Here is a 17,347-nt window from a genome sequence, read left to right as displayed (position 1 = left end):
GCCTGGAGTATGTGAACGCGCATAGCTAGCACATGCACAATTCACATATACCTCGCTCGCTAGATCGGGACGACTGCCGGGCATGTGCAGTCGCTTCACAGCAGTTCTGATCGATTTAAGTCTTACCGTGGGACAGCTATGTGCAGCAAGCCAGCTCTACTAGATGAAGAGAACTTACTAGTGCCGGCTCGCTGCAGTACACAGCTGCCCCACGGTAAGGCTTGATCGATCAGGCTTCCTTCGTAATCCTATGTACCTAAATGCAGAAATATTCTGTGAATGTTTTCTGTGTTTCACTAGATGCACTTGTTTGGTGCATACAGGCAGCCGTCACTACTTCCACAGGATAGAACTGCATCAATTCCAATTAATACTTTATTTTCAGTAAGATGTAAAGTTGCTGACCACAGAATTCTGCAATAAAATGCTCTACTTACAGTGTATATCTTCCAAACTTCCAAGACAAAGCATAAAAGAACGCTGGTAAATAAGAGGAATTTCACATGAGATGTTCAATAAACCATGTCTGAATATGCAAAAGAGAGTACAAAGGAAATGACACTAAGCCTAATTTACTGAAGCTGACAGACTACGTATATCACTATTAAACAAATTTGTCTTATGAATGGAGCAAGTGATACCATAAGGCTGCGCCAAACTGTAATCATGATCTGTATGTGGCTGTTCTGTAAAAATCTGACCTGTGTCGAAATCCAGCCCGTGTGCGTTTCACATTTGTATAGCATTTAATTAGTTTATTCATGACGTTTGAGGCTAAAACATGTGGAAAAAAAATAATTTTTTTTTTATTCTTTCCATTCATTTTTTAATAATCAGTAACATTTTATAAACTCTGTACCTAAATATGTTAAATTAGTGGCAATCTGTCACAGGTTTCAGAGGGTGCATGTACTCCTCCTTCTGTATTCTGCATTCTATCTTCTAAACTGTGGCACAATTCTGGTGTCCAATTAGAGTGGAGAATTAAATTCCAGTTAAAGTAGCAATAAAAAAAACTGTGTATTTCTCTGGTTCTGTTTGGATATTATATTAAATGATTCTGGACATATATGTACATCATGAAGGGAGAATTCTCACTGCTTCTACCCCAGTTTTGTGGCATAGAAGCAGTGATACAATCACATTTCTTACGCACTGCAGGAATTTGCAATTGAAATGGCGAATATGCCACTTCCACGACTTTGAGGTAGAGGGGAGCGACGGCCCTTGATGGGAATAGGGCGTTCCTGCATTCTTTTGAAAAACCAGCAAACTTTAATTTGCCTCACGATGCATCTGGTGCAACAAAGGGAGACGTGGCCACTATCGTGCACCGGTGTATGATAAATCTTCCACCATGACTGTGTCCCACTTTAAACTATCATATGTGGTGTCGGCATGGGGACACATAGGGGGTCATTTATCTTATCTCTGTCTTTCTTATCTCTCACTTTTTCTTTGTGTTTAATTCCTTTTTTTAGATCTAATTTTGAGACCTTTGCTACAAATGTTGCACAAAAGTAATTTTTATTTTGCGCCAAAAAATGATAAATGTCATTTGCGACATTTATCACATCTGGAATAGAAAATAAATGTGTCTTGGTGACGAAAAACGGCGAATGTTTCAAAATGTCCCCAAAATGGCGCAAAAATTGCAATGCGCCATAACATGCCTCAAAAAAGATAGAAAAAACAGGGAGAAAAATAAAGATAAATGACCCCCCCTCGACCCTCATGGCGGTTGTGAGGGGGTTAAAGCTGGTGCAATGCATTGCTGTATTTGGCACGTGTATTATAAATGAACATGGCCACCGCTAGGCAGGATATTTTTTTTTTATTTGCAAATAGCTGCACACACATGGAGTTTTTTGTTTTCTTTTGTTCATGCAAAAATTACTGAAGCTTTTTTTGAGCTAAAGCCAGGATTAGGTTAAACAGGAAGGGAAAGTATAAATGTCCACACCCTTTTAACCTACTCCTTTCTTGGCTCTTACTATTTTTACATTTTTTGTTTGATAAATGATTCTTAGTATGTGCTACACAGACCCAATTATTCTCTAGTGGAAATTGTTACACCTTTCTGTACAAAACGTTGTAATAGAGAGGTATTGTCATGACTTTTTTTCTTTCCGCAGAGAAATTGATTGCTTATCAGCGTGAATTTCATGCCTTGAAGGAACGTCTCCGTATTGCTGAACATAGAACTCTCCAGCGCTCCTCAGAGCTCCATGCCATTCTGGAACAATTCCGGAGGGCCGTGACAGAGGCCAATGGCAGTAGAGATGCACTAAGTCATTTCTCAGGTAAAAGGTGTAACCTATTTCACTCGGTACCAAAAAATTTCATTGACAAGTAGCTTTATATGAAATCATTTTTGATAGTATTTATTCTGCTATGTATTCTCTCCTTTGCTGAACCCTCTATAAATATCTTCCCGGGCCTAGCATTTCCTCGCCTACAGTGCTCGGTTTTATGCTTTAGTGTTTCTGCACGGATTTAAGAATGAGGATTCCATTAGATATTTCTTTTCTTTTGGAAATGGTGAGAAATGGGCCAATGTTTGCCTGCAGCCTCAGCATCGTATTCTGATTGGAGATTATATGTATCTACAGATGTCGCGTTATATACAGGCCAATGGTTTGTCATGACATTCAGGAGGAATCCCTGTAGGCCATTAGAAATCACTTTGTATTCCAGGATTTATCTATAAGGATAGGTTGCTGACTGTGCAGAAAGAAGCAATGAGATCATTACCCGAATGCATAACTACATTAGGCATGACAGAATGGGGAAATGCCGCTGCCAGCATTCATAGTTTGGTCAAATATATATTTGAAAAATCCATAGCAGCTTGAGAAAGGTTTCTGTTGAAGCTGGAACGTAGCACTATTGCAATGTGAACCAAACATACCTTGATATTGCTATAGCGACAATGATGCAGAAACCTATTTTGTTTACTTCCTGATCCAAGTGGTTTTGCTCAAAAAACAATTACAAAATGCTGGACCTTGGGAAAGCTGGGTTGCATGCTGGCTGCCTTTCATAAACCCACTACACAGAGCTTCCTGAATTGTCCAGATGACACCCTGTTAGGGACAATACAGCGATTACATCATTCTATGGAGCAGTGCATAATTGGGGTAAGAGGAGAAGTGCCGAGCCAACCACAGGAGCAACAGAGTCTTACTCTAGAGGGAGGTCATATGACAGCAGTCTCTGTGTGTTGATGAGTGTGTTCAGTGCTGTGGATGCAAACGGCTCCTACACAGAATAGTGAGGTACAAGATCTCCCCTCTAGTATCAGTCCCTCTATCTAAGTCAGTGATTCTGCAGAACTTTCTTTCTCTGCAACTCATGCTGTTTCACAGACTCTTCACCCATATTCTGCACTGGCACTTTAACCCTATTAAGAATAGAAGCTATTAATCCTTAGTGCTCACACAGCACAGACTCGTGTAAATGTTTCACTGCTGGTTTCAACTACTTCTTACCAGCTGCATGCGCTTCAATGTGATGAAAGCTGCTAGGCTAGTCAACATATAGATCCTTAATGTAGGCTATGCAGTGTTTAGTGCTGCTGAATTATTTAATGAGAGAACCTATGATATGATAGGAACCATGGGCAACCTAAATTTGATTCTGCTTTTTGGCAATTGCAGGAAGAGGTTAGTCTCTGCTGGTGAGGAAGAGATTGTTGACATGAAGCTTCTTAACAGAAAATATCATTTTTTAAAAGGGGAAATTACATATGACAATTTAGTAAAAAAAACAAAACATAACATTGGAGCTATGCTTTAATAGGGGTTCATTACTGGAGCACATTACAGTACATAGACTCTATAGGCTAGAACTACGAGTACTAATGACTTATGTAGAATATATGAACAATCTCTTTAGGATTTGCACAATATGTTTACTGTTGACTCACAATACAACATAGTGCTGTTAGTACAACCCTAACCTTCAATTCTTCTTTTGTTTTGGTTTTATTCTTTTAGATGAAGCGCACAAATTGTTAAAGGATTTGAACTACAGAAAAACACTTCAAGTGCCAAATATATACTACCATATGCCTCATTTATTAAACCATGAAGGAAGCCTCCAGCCTGCTGTGCAGGTTGGTCTTGGAAGAACAGGAGGTATGAACTTCCAAGATAAATGCATAACTCATATCTGCCAAAACCATCAGGGCAGAATGTTTTTTTTTTTTTCTTCTCGTTTTTCCTTTTATATTTTTTTTCTATCCAAGTACTTTTTTGCGGTCTTCTGTTCTTTCTCATTTTTGCTTTTCCTGTAGTGGGCATGTTTTCTCCTTTATTTAAAGAAGGCTTCGATGTTTTTTTTTATTGGCTGGGACAGGGTTTGTCTTTAACCCCTGAATGATTTGCAGCATCATAAACAACCCCTTGTACATGATGGAAATATAAAATGTTTATAGTTCTTTTAATGTGAGAAAGAAATATTTAGAGCAGAAATTTGATAAGATAAATTCTGGCTCACATTGTGCCAAATAATTACTAGATTTGGTCCACATAGAATTTTTTTTTCGTCTAAATTAACCAGACATATTGATGAGCTCACTCTGAGCACACTTGTCTGGTATAATGTATCCAAGCAGTGGAATAAATATGACACAAAGATATGTGTACACTCTTTAATGTTAGTCTACTTTAGTAAACCCTAGTGTTATTATTGTGCTTTGTATATTGAGTTTCACAAAAATGCTACTAAATCACATCTCGTCCACCTTTATATGGAACCATCAAGAAAAACAGTCCCTTAAAAAAGCCTTATGCGTTTAATATTTAAAAAGAAAAAATGTGTGACATTTTGAGGGGAAAAATGTTTTTGCAGCATTTTTAGCACTCAAAACAGCTATGTGGTCATTGGCCTAAAATTAGTCTGAAGCCACCTGTTCTTATCTGTAGGATCACATTAAGAGGTAACAGATAACTGGATTAAGCATTGACAATTGGTCTTACTTACTCCCCGCCTTCAGTTCCCTATGGACTATGTTCCCATGATTACGGTATATACAGAAAATGATGAAATAAAAACAGAAGGTGCAGCAAGATATGTACTATTCTGCCATAGATACATAATAGAATATGTGACCAGGCGAGCATGATGGTGGTGAAGGCTTTTTCAGCAGAAGGATTCTTGGGATTATTTAAAGCCTAGATATAACTTCATTATATGGCCGTGTCTATAAATGAAATATAATGCTTAATGTTGCACATAATCCCAGGATTCAATTATACAGGGATTCATTGGACATGTCCCCATTTAATTTAATTGTGGTATCCAGATCAATTGCAGATTGTCCAACATATTTTTTTCATATTTTGGAGGAATAATTTAGAATTACAAGTGAATTAGGCTGAAGTCACCCTGCCTGTTGCAATAGTTGCGGGTTTGGATTTTGAGGTCATAGTGCCAGCAATTTTCAGGTCTCGCACCGTGCTCATTAGTAATGACAGCGAAATACCATGACATTGCAGTTTTATGTCTCATGACTACAAATTGCTGTGCCATGGCCTTTAAAGCTGTTTTCCAGTAATTCCTATTAATGACCCGAAATAGGTCATCAATTGTCTATTGTGTGGGGGCTGCCTCTGGTCCCCACAGCGATCAGCTGTTCTGTGCACTCTACAACTGCATAAAAAGTGCCTTATCCAATGTAAGCAGTAATTCCAACCTTTATATAGCACCAACATATTCAGTAGCAATCTACAAATCATTTGGTAAATATAATATCGTAATATTGGGTATAATATATCGACAAATGTTAACATTGCAGAGTAATAATATATTTCTCTGTTCAAACAATAGGAGAGAGGGTCCTGCTCACAAGAGCTTACAATCTATGTGGAAGAAGGGGTTGACACTACTAACTAAATGCTGGATATCTAGTTAATTAAATTTTTTTCTTTGCTTTTCTCTTCTTTTGCCAGTTTCAATTGTAATGGGCATCCCAACCGTAAAACGGAAAGTAAAGTCTTATTTGAGCGAGACTTTACACTCATTAATTGATAAATTGTCTCCAGAAGAAAAACTTGACTGTGTTATAATAGTCTTCATTGGAGAAGTAAGTGCAGTGCATACTCAATCAATCAATTGTATGTGCAATTGTGCAAAGTTTTGTGACTTTTCGTGTGTGTGTGTGTGTGTGTGTGTGTGTGTTTTGTAAGGATTACAGTGTCTTGTATAACAGCAATATTTAATATATTTATAAAACTAAGCCTAAAATGTAAATAGAAGACAAATAATTTCTGAACATAAATCCAGCTGTGTATATGGTTTAGGATGTGTACATATAGCCTAAATTAGGATCAGGTAGCGTATAGCATGTCCCTTCTAAAATTCCCTTTCTTTTTTATGCGATCACACCTGTCTACCTTAACAAAATCTCCTCCAAAGTCATGTGATATGAGCGCACAGAACCACAAGTCTGATGTGATCTGAAAGATGAGATTCTTCTCTTTACTATGACACCAGCATGTTTCAAGGTGCTATAGAACCGTAGATGGGGGCATCTGCAATGACACTCCCCAAGCAGCCTCTAAACTTGACTCCTCTTTGCCAAAATATGACTCTTCTTTGATCATTTTCACCTGACTTTGGAGGTTTATTTTTTTATAGGTAAAAGGGCAATTGTAGAAAGGCCATTTCATACCTGACATACATTTGACACAAAAAATCAAAGTGCTCTATTTGCTTTCTGACATGTTACTTTATTTTTCTAGACAGACCTTGAATATGTACATAGCGTGGTTGGCAGCCTAGAGAAAGAGTAAGTTATATATATTTTCTACTTGATCACTCTTAGGAATCATTAGGATTTAGCCCACAAATGCCAAATGTCCCAGAATATTGAAGGTTATTGTAAACCTTTCATTGTCCTTCCTGGAGAACAGGTTGTTGATGGATTTTGAGCCTAAATGCTCTAGACAGATTCCTTTAAAATACAATACATACTTCTGAATTTTTTGATAATTTCTTCTGAAACATGTTTTGAGCTAGTGTTGACAATTGAAGTTTACTGGGAAAATGAGAGAATTTGGTTAGCATTAGCTTGTTAATATGTCAATGTACGTGGAAGAAACTTCCTAGTGATGTGAATATCGCCTCAATTTCATACTTGGCTTCTATAAAAGTATTCTATATTACCACAGATTACCATTACAATATCATAATTCAATCTTGTGGATGGTGATGACATCTTTTTACTTCCTTAAGGACATGTTGCTCCCATTACAAAAAAAAGCTATTGCCTGATCTGTCAAAATATAAAAATATGGTAAATGCTGTAATAAAAAAATGTCTACAGGTGTTAGAATATGGCAAACATCCATCATGATAAAGACAGGACACCTACTCCTAGATCCAGGCACAGTGACTGTGGTAATGTCCCTACTTAAGGACACCCGACTTACAGATGACCCCTAGTTAAAGACGGACCACTCTGCCCACTGTGACCTCTGGTGAAGCTCTCTGAATGCTTTATTATGTCCCAGGCTGTAATGATCAGCTGTAAGGTGTCAGTAATGAAGCTTTATTGGTCATCCGTAATCGCATTACAGCTAAAAATTTTGAAACTCCAATTGTCACTGGGGCAAAAAAAAAAAAATGCCTCGAAATACAATTATAAAATATACAGTTTCGACTTGCATACAAATTCAACTTAAGAACAAACCTTTGGAACCTATCTTGTACGTAACCCTAGGACTACATGTATTTGTTATTCATGGCTTACTTTGTTCTAAAATCCTGGGGATGTTACCAGAGCATCGCTGTGCTGCAGCTTCACAGGCAATTAGACTGCCCTTCTCCCTCTGCCTGATGTAATCTCAAAAATGGGGGGGGAGGGAAGAATCTTTCTGCACAGTATTACAGCCTGTGAATCTCCAGCACAAAGGGATTCCAGTAACACCCCTAGGAACCTTTCCAGCTCATTAGCATAATTTTATAAGTTTAGAAGGAATGAGGCAATGGATAACAACTATAAAACTAGTATCACAGTCATAGTGCCTGGATCTATATGTCTCTGGTTTATATGCTTGATTTTGACATTTCTTTTACATTTTTGGACATTACAACAATCCAGGAGAATAGTAGTAAACTTTTGGAGCAGGGGAGAAAATAGACCCTGGGAATTCCATATCAATTATATGAGCAAAATAGCAATCAAGGAAGTAAAATGGTTTAAGGCTGTATTTACACGAACGTATGCCGTAGTCGGGCGTGCATATGTCCGCTCCCCTCTCCATAGAGATGCGCGGTGTACAGCTGTGTGCACACAGGAAAGATAGGAGATGTGTATCGCTCCATACGGCCATTGCCATATATGGGGGACTCCTGTATGGCCCCAAGCTTGCGGCCTTATTTACGTCCCCTGTACGTTTGTGTGAATTCGGCCTAAGACAAAGGCTGACCTTTGCTGTATTGTGCGATTGAACTCCTTGTAGGTACTAAATAGAGAAAGATGGAAAACAGACCCCAATGCATATGATCCAAACTGTACTCCCACAAAGGAGTATATAATACCAAAACTGGTGAAAAATTGCTAGATACGTCCAAAAAAAATTAAACTAAAAGCTAAATCTTTATTCGATCAAGTATAATAAAACACCTTAAATCAGGAGAACTTAAACACAGGGATATCCTGAGGGCACAATATTAGTAATGAGCATGTATTATAGTGGTTAGCAAGACGTACTTAAATATACACCTTGTGCACAGAACACGTCAAGCACATAGTCCAATAAGTGATATGATTGATGTAGCTTCTAGAGGTGTATTAAACCTTATGAAGGAAATGATCAGCAGTGACCCTGCTGCTGTAATATTCTCTAGGACATAGATATATTGCTTTTGATACTTACTCAATGTCATCAGTCACATAATGGAGCTTAGATAGTTTTATTTTATGAATCACAAAATGTTATGGGTGTTCTAAAGTATGCAGAGTTATCACCAGGATGGCGACCACTGGAAACTACAAGTCCCATGATCCTTTAGTTCTCAGTAACTCCTCCTCCAGCTTATACTCTGCTCCCAGTAATGATATAACAGACTTTCTTGCCCTGTTACCATAGCAATCATGTGTGTAACTGCCATTACCTCACTGATGTCTCACCACAACAATGACCATACTGGATGCACTGCAACCAACCGACTATAGCCAAATATAGTGATGATCACATGACCTGCCCAGGCAGGTGCAGGACATGTGATGTGGACATGTGACCAGCGGCCATCTTCCCTCCTGTGTCTGCTCCGCCGGGAGGAAATCAACGGACTGATTAAAGGGCCTGTAGCATTTTAATTCCTCATTACAGGGAATGACTACAGCATTTTTCTGTTATGGGTAGCAAAGTTTAAAATATCTTATTACATATTAGCTTTTATTTCCATTGCGTCCCCCATGACGGCCCCACTTGGAGGATGACCCCTTGACCTCTGTAGGGACAGGAAGCAGAGAAGTTAAATACCCCACCCCCGGCATCCATACTCCAGTGTCTTCCTGTCCCTACACAGGGAAGGTTGTAGAGAAGATCTCTCCTCTGATCCTTCCATCCAAGAGGGACAGTGAGAGGGGAGCATGTGTGGCGCGGGGATCCTCCTCTTACCCCTCCGGTCCAGGACAGCGATCGGTGCATACGACCCTTCCCTTGTCGGCATGTTGGGGCCGGTAGTTCCGGCTCTGTCCGCGACCCCGTGAGGTTAACGACACCCGGACTTCAACAAAATGGCGGCGGCGTGCCTGACACGGCCGCCAGTGACAACTTCCGGTGGCGCACCGGAAGTGAGGTAATCTGTCGCACGGTCCGGAAACAGGCGCGTGGAGCGGTAAGATTTAAAGCTGGCGGGGACGCACAATGATCTGAGGTCTAATGCTCCTGTATCCCGGCGCACCATATCCTCCACTGCGGTCTATTAAGGTATTTTCATTGTAAACTCGGCCTGAGACATTTAATATGCAATGACTCAGTATTATATATGGGCTGTATATTTTTCAGGCACCACTCTATTGGGCCAAAATTTTGCCTTACCTCACGATCTTGTGTGTCCAAGGCAAGTATGAACAGCAGTCCATTATATATATATATATATATATATATATATATATATATATATATATATATATATATATATATATATATATATATATATATATATATATATATATATATATATATATATATATATATATATATATATATGACGTTTATTTGAAATATGCTAATATATATATGTGTACACATAGGTGCCGTTTTTTACCATTGGCAACGTGGAATCCTGTACTATGGATGCTGTGTCTATAGATCCCCCGCCTATAGCTCCTGTGAGTGGTTTCGGGGTATCTAAGTGTTACTGTGGGTCATATCCTAACATACACAAATTTATTTATGCCTAAGATTTAGTATTACTATTCTTAGATAGTGACACTGTTCTCCTTCTCTGTTGGTAGGAACCGAAAGAGAAGGAGAAGCATAGAGAATCTAAGGATCCACCTCCCAAAGATGCGGGGAAAAGAAAAATTACCTCCCGTCGATGCAACATGTGCTTTTACAAATTGTCTATCGATTATAAAAAAGCAGTTTGCAAGGACTGTATTGATAGCCTCTTGAAAGAGGAAAAGTCATCCTTTATGGACGAAATGAGGACTTTTATAAAAGGGGAGGTTCAGTGTTCGTTAGCTTCATCTCTAGCTAACCTAATACCTCAGGAACCTGTACAAAAAAGACAGAGAGTTGAATACCAATCAGAGTCCGATATAGAATCACTAGAGGGTTCGGTCAAGGACTCCTTAGATTTAGATTCAATTCCATCTACATCAGCAGTAAAAATGGAATCTAAATACCTGTTTATGTCCGAGGATTTAGATCCTCTACTGAAAGCCATGAGGGACACCCTAAAGATTGAAGAGGTTGAAGAACCAACGTCTATTCAAGATGAGCTTTTTGGGATCCTTAAGGCTAAAAAGAGACGCGTCTTTCCGATCAATAAGACCCTGAAGGATCTAATCCTTGAGGAATGGAGAGAACCAGAAAATAGAATTTCTATATCAAGAGAGTTTAAGAGTCGTCTATCCTTTGGGGAAGAAGAATCAAAGATCTGGAATTCCTTTCCTAAGGTAGATGTCCAGGTCACAAAAATTGCGAAAAAGACCGATCTTCCCTTTGAAGACTCTATTCAGCTCAAAGATCCCATGGACCGCAAAGCAGACAGGCTGCTGAAAAAGACATGGGAATCGTCTATGTGGAATCTTAAATCGAACATCGCCACTACGTCAGTCTCTCGTACCCTTTTTTACTGGCTATCTGAGCTAGAAAATCACATCAAGGATGGAACAACGAGAGAAATTCTCTTAGAAACAATTCCTGTACTTAAATCAGCAGCAGCCTTTGTTGCGGACGCCTCAGCGGAAGGTGTAAGGTTTAGCGCCAAAGAAGGAGCACTTTCCAATTCAGCAAGGAGAACACTGTGGCTAAGACAGTGGACAGGAGACTTCAGGTCAAAATCTAAACTGTGTGGCCTTCCATTCCAAGGGGAATACCTATTTGGACAGGAGTTGGATACCATTCTTGAAAAGGCAGCCGATAGGAAGAAGGGCTTTCCGGAGGCAAAAACAACCCAGAAGAAGCAGCCCTTTCGGGACCAAAAAGAAAAGAGATTTCCCTATAGAGGGAAAGGAAAGCAAGGGAAATGGAGCTACCCAAAGGGGGGTAGAGGAAGGGGGTTCCTCCTTAGTTCCAGCAACACCACCCCATCATTTAGGAAATGACGCCAGAGTGGGGGGAAGACTCCTGAAATTTCACCAACATTGGATAAAAATTACACAGAATCCATGGATTTTATCGATGTTGGAAGATGGATACAGGCTGGAGATTACATCTCTTCCTCCCCAAAGATTCTTCCTCACCAGACAACCGTCTCCAGAGCTTGCTCTTCAGTTATGGTCGGAAATTCGGAAGTTATTGAATCTGGATGTCATCATTCCGGTTCCAGAATCAGAAATATGGCAAGGTCACTATTCCCCATTATTCCTAATAAAAAAACCCAACGGGACATTCAGGATGATATGCAACCTGAAAGACCTGAATCAGTACATTCTATACAGGAAATTCAAGATGGAGTCTGTAAACTCGGCGATCACCCAGATTCCCCCAGAGGCCTTCATGTGCACAATCGACTTGCAGGATGCCTATTATCACGTGCCAATACATCTAGCATCCCAAAAATTTCTCAAGGTTGCGGTCCTCAACCCAGAAGGCATCATAAGTCATTTCCAGTACAAGGCACTTCCCTTCGGAATATCCTCAGCTCCCAGGACATTCTCGAAGATTATCATCGAAATAGTTGCCTTCTTAAGAACAAAAAGGATAATCATAATCCCATATCTGGACGATCTACTAATCGTGGCAAGATCCGAACAAGAGCTAATACATCACAGAGATTTCACAATTACCACCCTCAAACAGTTGGGTTGGATAATAAATTGGGAAAAATCAAATCTGAATCCCAGCAGGGTTATTACGTTCCTGGGGATTTCTCTAAATTCATCACTCCAGATGTCCTTCCTTCCTCAGGGAAAAGTATCAAAACTTTGTCAAGAAGTAGAATTATTTCAGAACAGAGTCAATTGTTCCATAAGAGATGTGATGAAGTTATTAGGCCAACTGACGGCATGTATCCAAGCAGTACAGTGGAGTCAGTTTCATACCCGCAGATTACAAAGTTGGCTCCTATCAGTATGGGACAAAGATCCGACTCATCTAGATTGGAAGATAGAGATCCCTGCAGAGGTCAAAGAAGCCTTAACCTGGTGGACACATCAAGAGAACCTGCAAAAAGGGATAGCCTGGCACCCATGGCCCTTGTGGTCACTCCAGACAGATGCAAGCCGGTCTGGATGGGGGGCAAATTTCGAAGGATCCCTTCTTCAAGGGAAATGGCCTCTATCCATACAAAACCGTTCTTCCAATTACCGGGAGTTGAGAGCAGTGTGGGAAGCCATGAAAGTCAGCGGAGATTTAATGAAATCCCATCATTTAAGAATATACTCAGACAATGTCACCACAGTGGCATATCTACGCCACCAGGGGGGCACAAAGAATTTGGATCTTCTTCTTCTATCAGAAAAGATCTTCAGTTGGTCAGAACAGAACATATTATCCCTATCTGCAGTCCATCTGAAAGGAGAAGAAAACACGGTAGCAGACTACCTAAGCAGGAAGACCATCAACCAGAACGAATGGTGCCTGAACAACGAGATCTTCAAACATCTAACCCTAAAATGGGGTGTTCCAAAAATAGATCTATTCGCAACCCGCACAAATGCGAAGACAAAGTTTTTCTTCTCGCTAGACAATTCAACACCTATGAGCCAACTAGATGCGTTCAGACATCCCTGGAATGCGGCACTGATGTATGCCTTCCCACCAATACCAGTAATCTCCAGAGTGATTCAGAAGATCCAAAGAGAGAAGGCAAAAGTAATCCTCGTAGTGCCCTACTGGCCAAAGAAGGTATGGTTTCCATCACTCAGGAGGCTATCTCTGGAAGAGCCTATTCACCTCCCTCCTCGTGCGGACCTACTATTCCAGGGACCACTTCTGCATCCAAATCCCCAGGCTCTCCAATTATCAGCATGGATCCTGAAAGGGAATTGCTAAAAACCAAGGGCTTGTCCCACAAGGTCATCTCCACCTTAAAGGCGAGTCGGAAACCTGTCACTCAGGCTATTTACTTCCGCATATGGAATAAGTTTGTAACATTCTGTGGACCTGAGATTCCTAACCAGAACTCTCCCAATATTTCCCAGGTATTGGATTTCCTCCAAGCAGGGTTTGACAAGGGCCTGAAGACCAGCTCTTTGAAGGTCCAGATATCTGCGTTGAGTGCCTTCTTCGATAGTCCTCTAGCGGATCACCAATGGGTAAGGAGATTTATAAGAGCTACTTCCCGACTAAAACCTACCGTAAGAATAGCTGTCCCAAGTTGGGACTTATCTGTTGTCTTAAATTATCTTACCGGTCCTCCATTTGAGCCATTAGACTCAAAAAATATTAAAGAGTTGACGCTCAAATTAACCTTTCTCATTGCCATAACATCAGCCAGGCGTCTAGGAGAAATCCAGGCATTATCTATCAAAGAACCATACCTGAAAGTATCTGAAGATAGAATAACATTAATGCTTGATAAAAATTTTATTCCCAAGGTATCCTCTAGCTTCCATCTAAGCCAGGAGATTATCTTACCTACATTCTGTCGAAATCCGAAAACTCCGAAGGAAGAAGAATGGCACTCTCTGGATGTCAGAAGGATTCTTCTCTTCTACCTAGAAACAACAAGGCAATGGCGAAGGGACTCAAATATCCTTCTACAATTTAGCGGGAGAAACAAAGGCACGAGAGCTTCAAAATCCACTATAGCGAGATGGATCAAAACTGTCATCAAAAATGCTTATGTAGCTCAAAATATGTCTATACCTGAAACTATTAGAGCTCATTCCACACGGGCCATGGCAACCTCATGGGCCGAAAAAAGGGGAGCTTCCATTAATGAAATTTGTAGGGCAGCAACATGGTCTAGTCAAATGACGTTTGACCTACAGAGTACAAAAGAACTAGCTTTTGGCAGAAAAGTACTTCAAGCTGTTGTCCCTCCCTGAAAAAAATTAATCTGTTATGTCTCCAAGTGGGGCCGTCATGGGGGACGCAATGGAAAATGGGAATTATTCTCACCGTTAATTCGGTTTCCATTAGTCCACCATGACGGCCCATATATATTCCCACCCATGTATATTATACTGTACTTATGGAAAAATTGTGTGTGATTTAACATACAATAAAAGAGTTGCATCCGCTGCCGGTGTAGTTATTTGGTAGTCACTGGAGTATGGATGCCGGGGGTGGGGTATTTAACTTCTCTGCTTCCTGTCCCTACAGAGGTCAAGGGGTCATCCTCCAAGTGGGGCCGTCATGGTGGACTAATGGAAACCGAATTAACGGTGAGAATAATTCCCATTTTCTTCAACTCTTTATTTTCATTTTTTTTTAATTGTACAAAAAAGGAAAACCTCTGTGCAAGCATGGATGACAAGTAAACATGATAATCAGCATATTGGCTTATATTTCAAGGACCCATTTGTATATGAATTATGCTGATTCCTGGAATACCCCTTTAAGTATTGTATCTGTTTCATTAGATTCTCCACAGAAATCGGCTCTGGTTTAGTGGAAGTGATTTCTCCGCCTGCAACCTATTATCCAGACTTAACAAATTTAAAGGAGACCTTTGGAGATTCCAAGGAAAGAGTCAGGTTTGTAACACAAAGTTAACACTGCAAGAATTAGTCCTTGACCTCCACCAGACCTTTGTGGGATTTGCTTGTATGTCTATGCTACGATATGCTCGGATCACTAGCATGGAGAGAGAAAGATAGGTTACCATGGACATCGCTATCTATAAGATATGTTTGGAGAGGGATACCTACAATATGACATCTACAAAATTGCTCCCATTTATTGCAGACATAACTTAAGTATGTAATGTTTGGGAGTTCTAGGTGGCATATATCAAAAAGTTTTGAAGACAACAGCACAATGTGTTTCAATAAACATAGTCTTTATTAATCATAATCATGATAGTATAGCAGCAAAACAGAATCAATTAAAAACTAACAATGCATATCTAGTGCATAACAATAAGTAATGCCTAGAGGTATAGTGTATATAATAGGTATAGAACAATACTACAGACTACGGCTCTCATGGGAACAGCAGAGAACAGCACATAAACATATGCAAACACATCATCTAGACCTAAGACATGGTCACTATGCCATATATGTAGACATGCACTGTGACACCCCTAGGTGCCAGGAGAATATGGGGGATGGAATGTTAGAAGGTATTACTTTCAAGCACATACTTTTTCATATTCCTGCTGTCTTAGTGCAAACAGTCTATGGGTGCATTTAGACATACACATATACGTCCCCATAGACCGTAATGGCGGCCTGGTGGCGTACACATATACACGCACACATATAAGTCCCCATAGTGTGGCACCGCTCCGTGCCGTAGACCGTGAAAAGATAGAGCATGCTCTATCTTTCCCTGTGTGTGTGCGGCCGTCCGACGCTATTTTCTATGGAGGGGTTCACCTCCTCCTCCTCCTCTCCAGCGCACGGTGGTATGCCCACCTGTCGGGCATATCACCGTGTGAATGTACCCTATGACTATATGTTATGCGGATAATAAATAATAACCAATATATATTAAGAATACTGTTTATTTATTTTTCATTATAACAAAAGTAATGCAGATTTATACATTGTATATAGCAATAGTGTATAAAATAATGGCTGAAGCCGGGGGGTGGTACTCAAGGTTCTGTTCTTCACTCCTCACAGGACCTTTGCTCTATTACCATCTGCTCTTCTCACAACCATCAGGACTTCTCCCATGTTGCGCCCATTATACCAAAATGTGTCAGATTCTCCCCCGACCTTCCAAACCTTCAAACATAATCTTCAATCCCACCTGTTAAAGATTGCCTACAGCACACAATAACTGCACTGCTCTGCTCCATTACCTTGTGTCCCCATCTTCCCTCTAATATAGATTGGGAGCCATCATGTGTCTCCTTCCACTTGTCTCAGGGTAGTTTTTCATTAGTACTTACAATTGTTCTTGTCTTAATGTAATGTATGCCAATCCCTTATCACTTGTACAGCATCATGGAATTAATGGTGCTCTATAAATAAATGATCTATGATATTGTTATATCAAATCCTATTTGTCTGTACAAGGCAATATGTGTTCTGTATATTTAATTCTTTATATTTGTGTTCATGCTAACCTTCTCTTACAGATGGCGAACCAAACAGAATTTAGACTACTGTTTCCTAATGATGTATGCTCAGAGGAAGGGTATTTACTACATTCAGGTAAATGGCATTATACAATGTTTGGTGGATTGAATATATTTTAAAGTTGGCCTCCCATAATATTTTTTTATTTTTCTATTCTTCTAGAAAGGTAAAGGATATAGATGGCAGTGAATGTGGTTCTTCCTAGTGGTTATGAATTATTTTCTTCCCTCTGGTCCTCATCAATGACATTTGTGTCCTCTATTGATTCCTGTAGGACTCCCCTTTAGGCTCGTATATGAAAGGATAGGGAATATGACACATAAGGCATTGTTCAGATAGAAGACTTTGAGCTGGGAAGCGAAGGGAACAGAAAACTCTTCACCATTAAGAATACCTTTTATGACAATATGTGTCCTTAACCTTTCCTTGTGAGAGGTCTACTTTACTGTTTTATCATTG

General features: G+C 39.9%; 2 protein-coding genes across 3 annotated transcripts in view; both read left to right on the top strand.

Annotated features, from left to right (window-relative positions):
* MGAT4A (alpha-1,3-mannosyl-glycoprotein 4-beta-N-acetylglucosaminyltransferase A) overlaps nucleotides 1-17,347 on the top strand; it is a 46,126-nt gene that overhangs the window by 17,793 nt on the left and 10,986 nt on the right. For both annotated transcript variants that reach the window (XM_072135735.1, XM_072135734.1), the window contains exons 3-8: nucleotides 2,136-2,303; nucleotides 3,999-4,139; nucleotides 5,955-6,088; nucleotides 6,747-6,793; nucleotides 15,218-15,331; nucleotides 16,888-16,963. In XM_072135735.1, coding sequence (XP_071991836.1) covers nucleotides 2,136-2,303; nucleotides 3,999-4,139; nucleotides 5,955-6,088; nucleotides 6,747-6,793; nucleotides 15,218-15,331; nucleotides 16,888-16,963 — 680 coding nt within the window. The remainder of the gene's footprint in view (nucleotides 1-2,135; nucleotides 2,304-3,998; nucleotides 4,140-5,954; nucleotides 6,089-6,746; nucleotides 6,794-15,217; nucleotides 15,332-16,887; nucleotides 16,964-17,347) is intronic.
* LOC140118178 (uncharacterized) lies at nucleotides 11,855-15,188 on the top strand. Its single transcript, XM_072135733.1, has 2 exons — nucleotides 11,855-13,945; nucleotides 14,228-15,188. Exons 1-2 carry the CDS (start codon nucleotides 11,855-11,857, stop codon nucleotides 14,678-14,680), a joined length of 2,544 nt encoding a protein of 847 aa, XP_071991834.1. The 3' UTR covers nucleotides 14,681-15,188.

This window comes from Engystomops pustulosus, chromosome 2 (assembly GCF_040894005.1).
Source record: "Engystomops pustulosus chromosome 2, aEngPut4.maternal, whole genome shotgun sequence".
NCBI classification, from domain to species: Eukaryota; Metazoa; Chordata; class Amphibia; order Anura; family Leptodactylidae; genus Engystomops; species Engystomops pustulosus.
The sequence above is the reverse complement of the archived record's forward strand: the minus strand, read 5'-3'. Positions and strand labels throughout refer to the sequence as shown.

What these genes read in the sequence shown, in the direction of transcription:
- LOC140118178 (XM_072135733.1), top strand. Translation starts at nt 11,855, where the DNA reads ATGGATTTTATCGATGTTGGAAGATGGATACAGGCTGGAGATTACATC. An exon ending in CTCTAGCGGATCACCAATGG is followed by an intron (nt 13,946 to 14,227) that starts GTAAGGAGATTT and finishes TTTATTCCCAAG; the next exon opens with GTATCCTCTAGCTTCCATCT.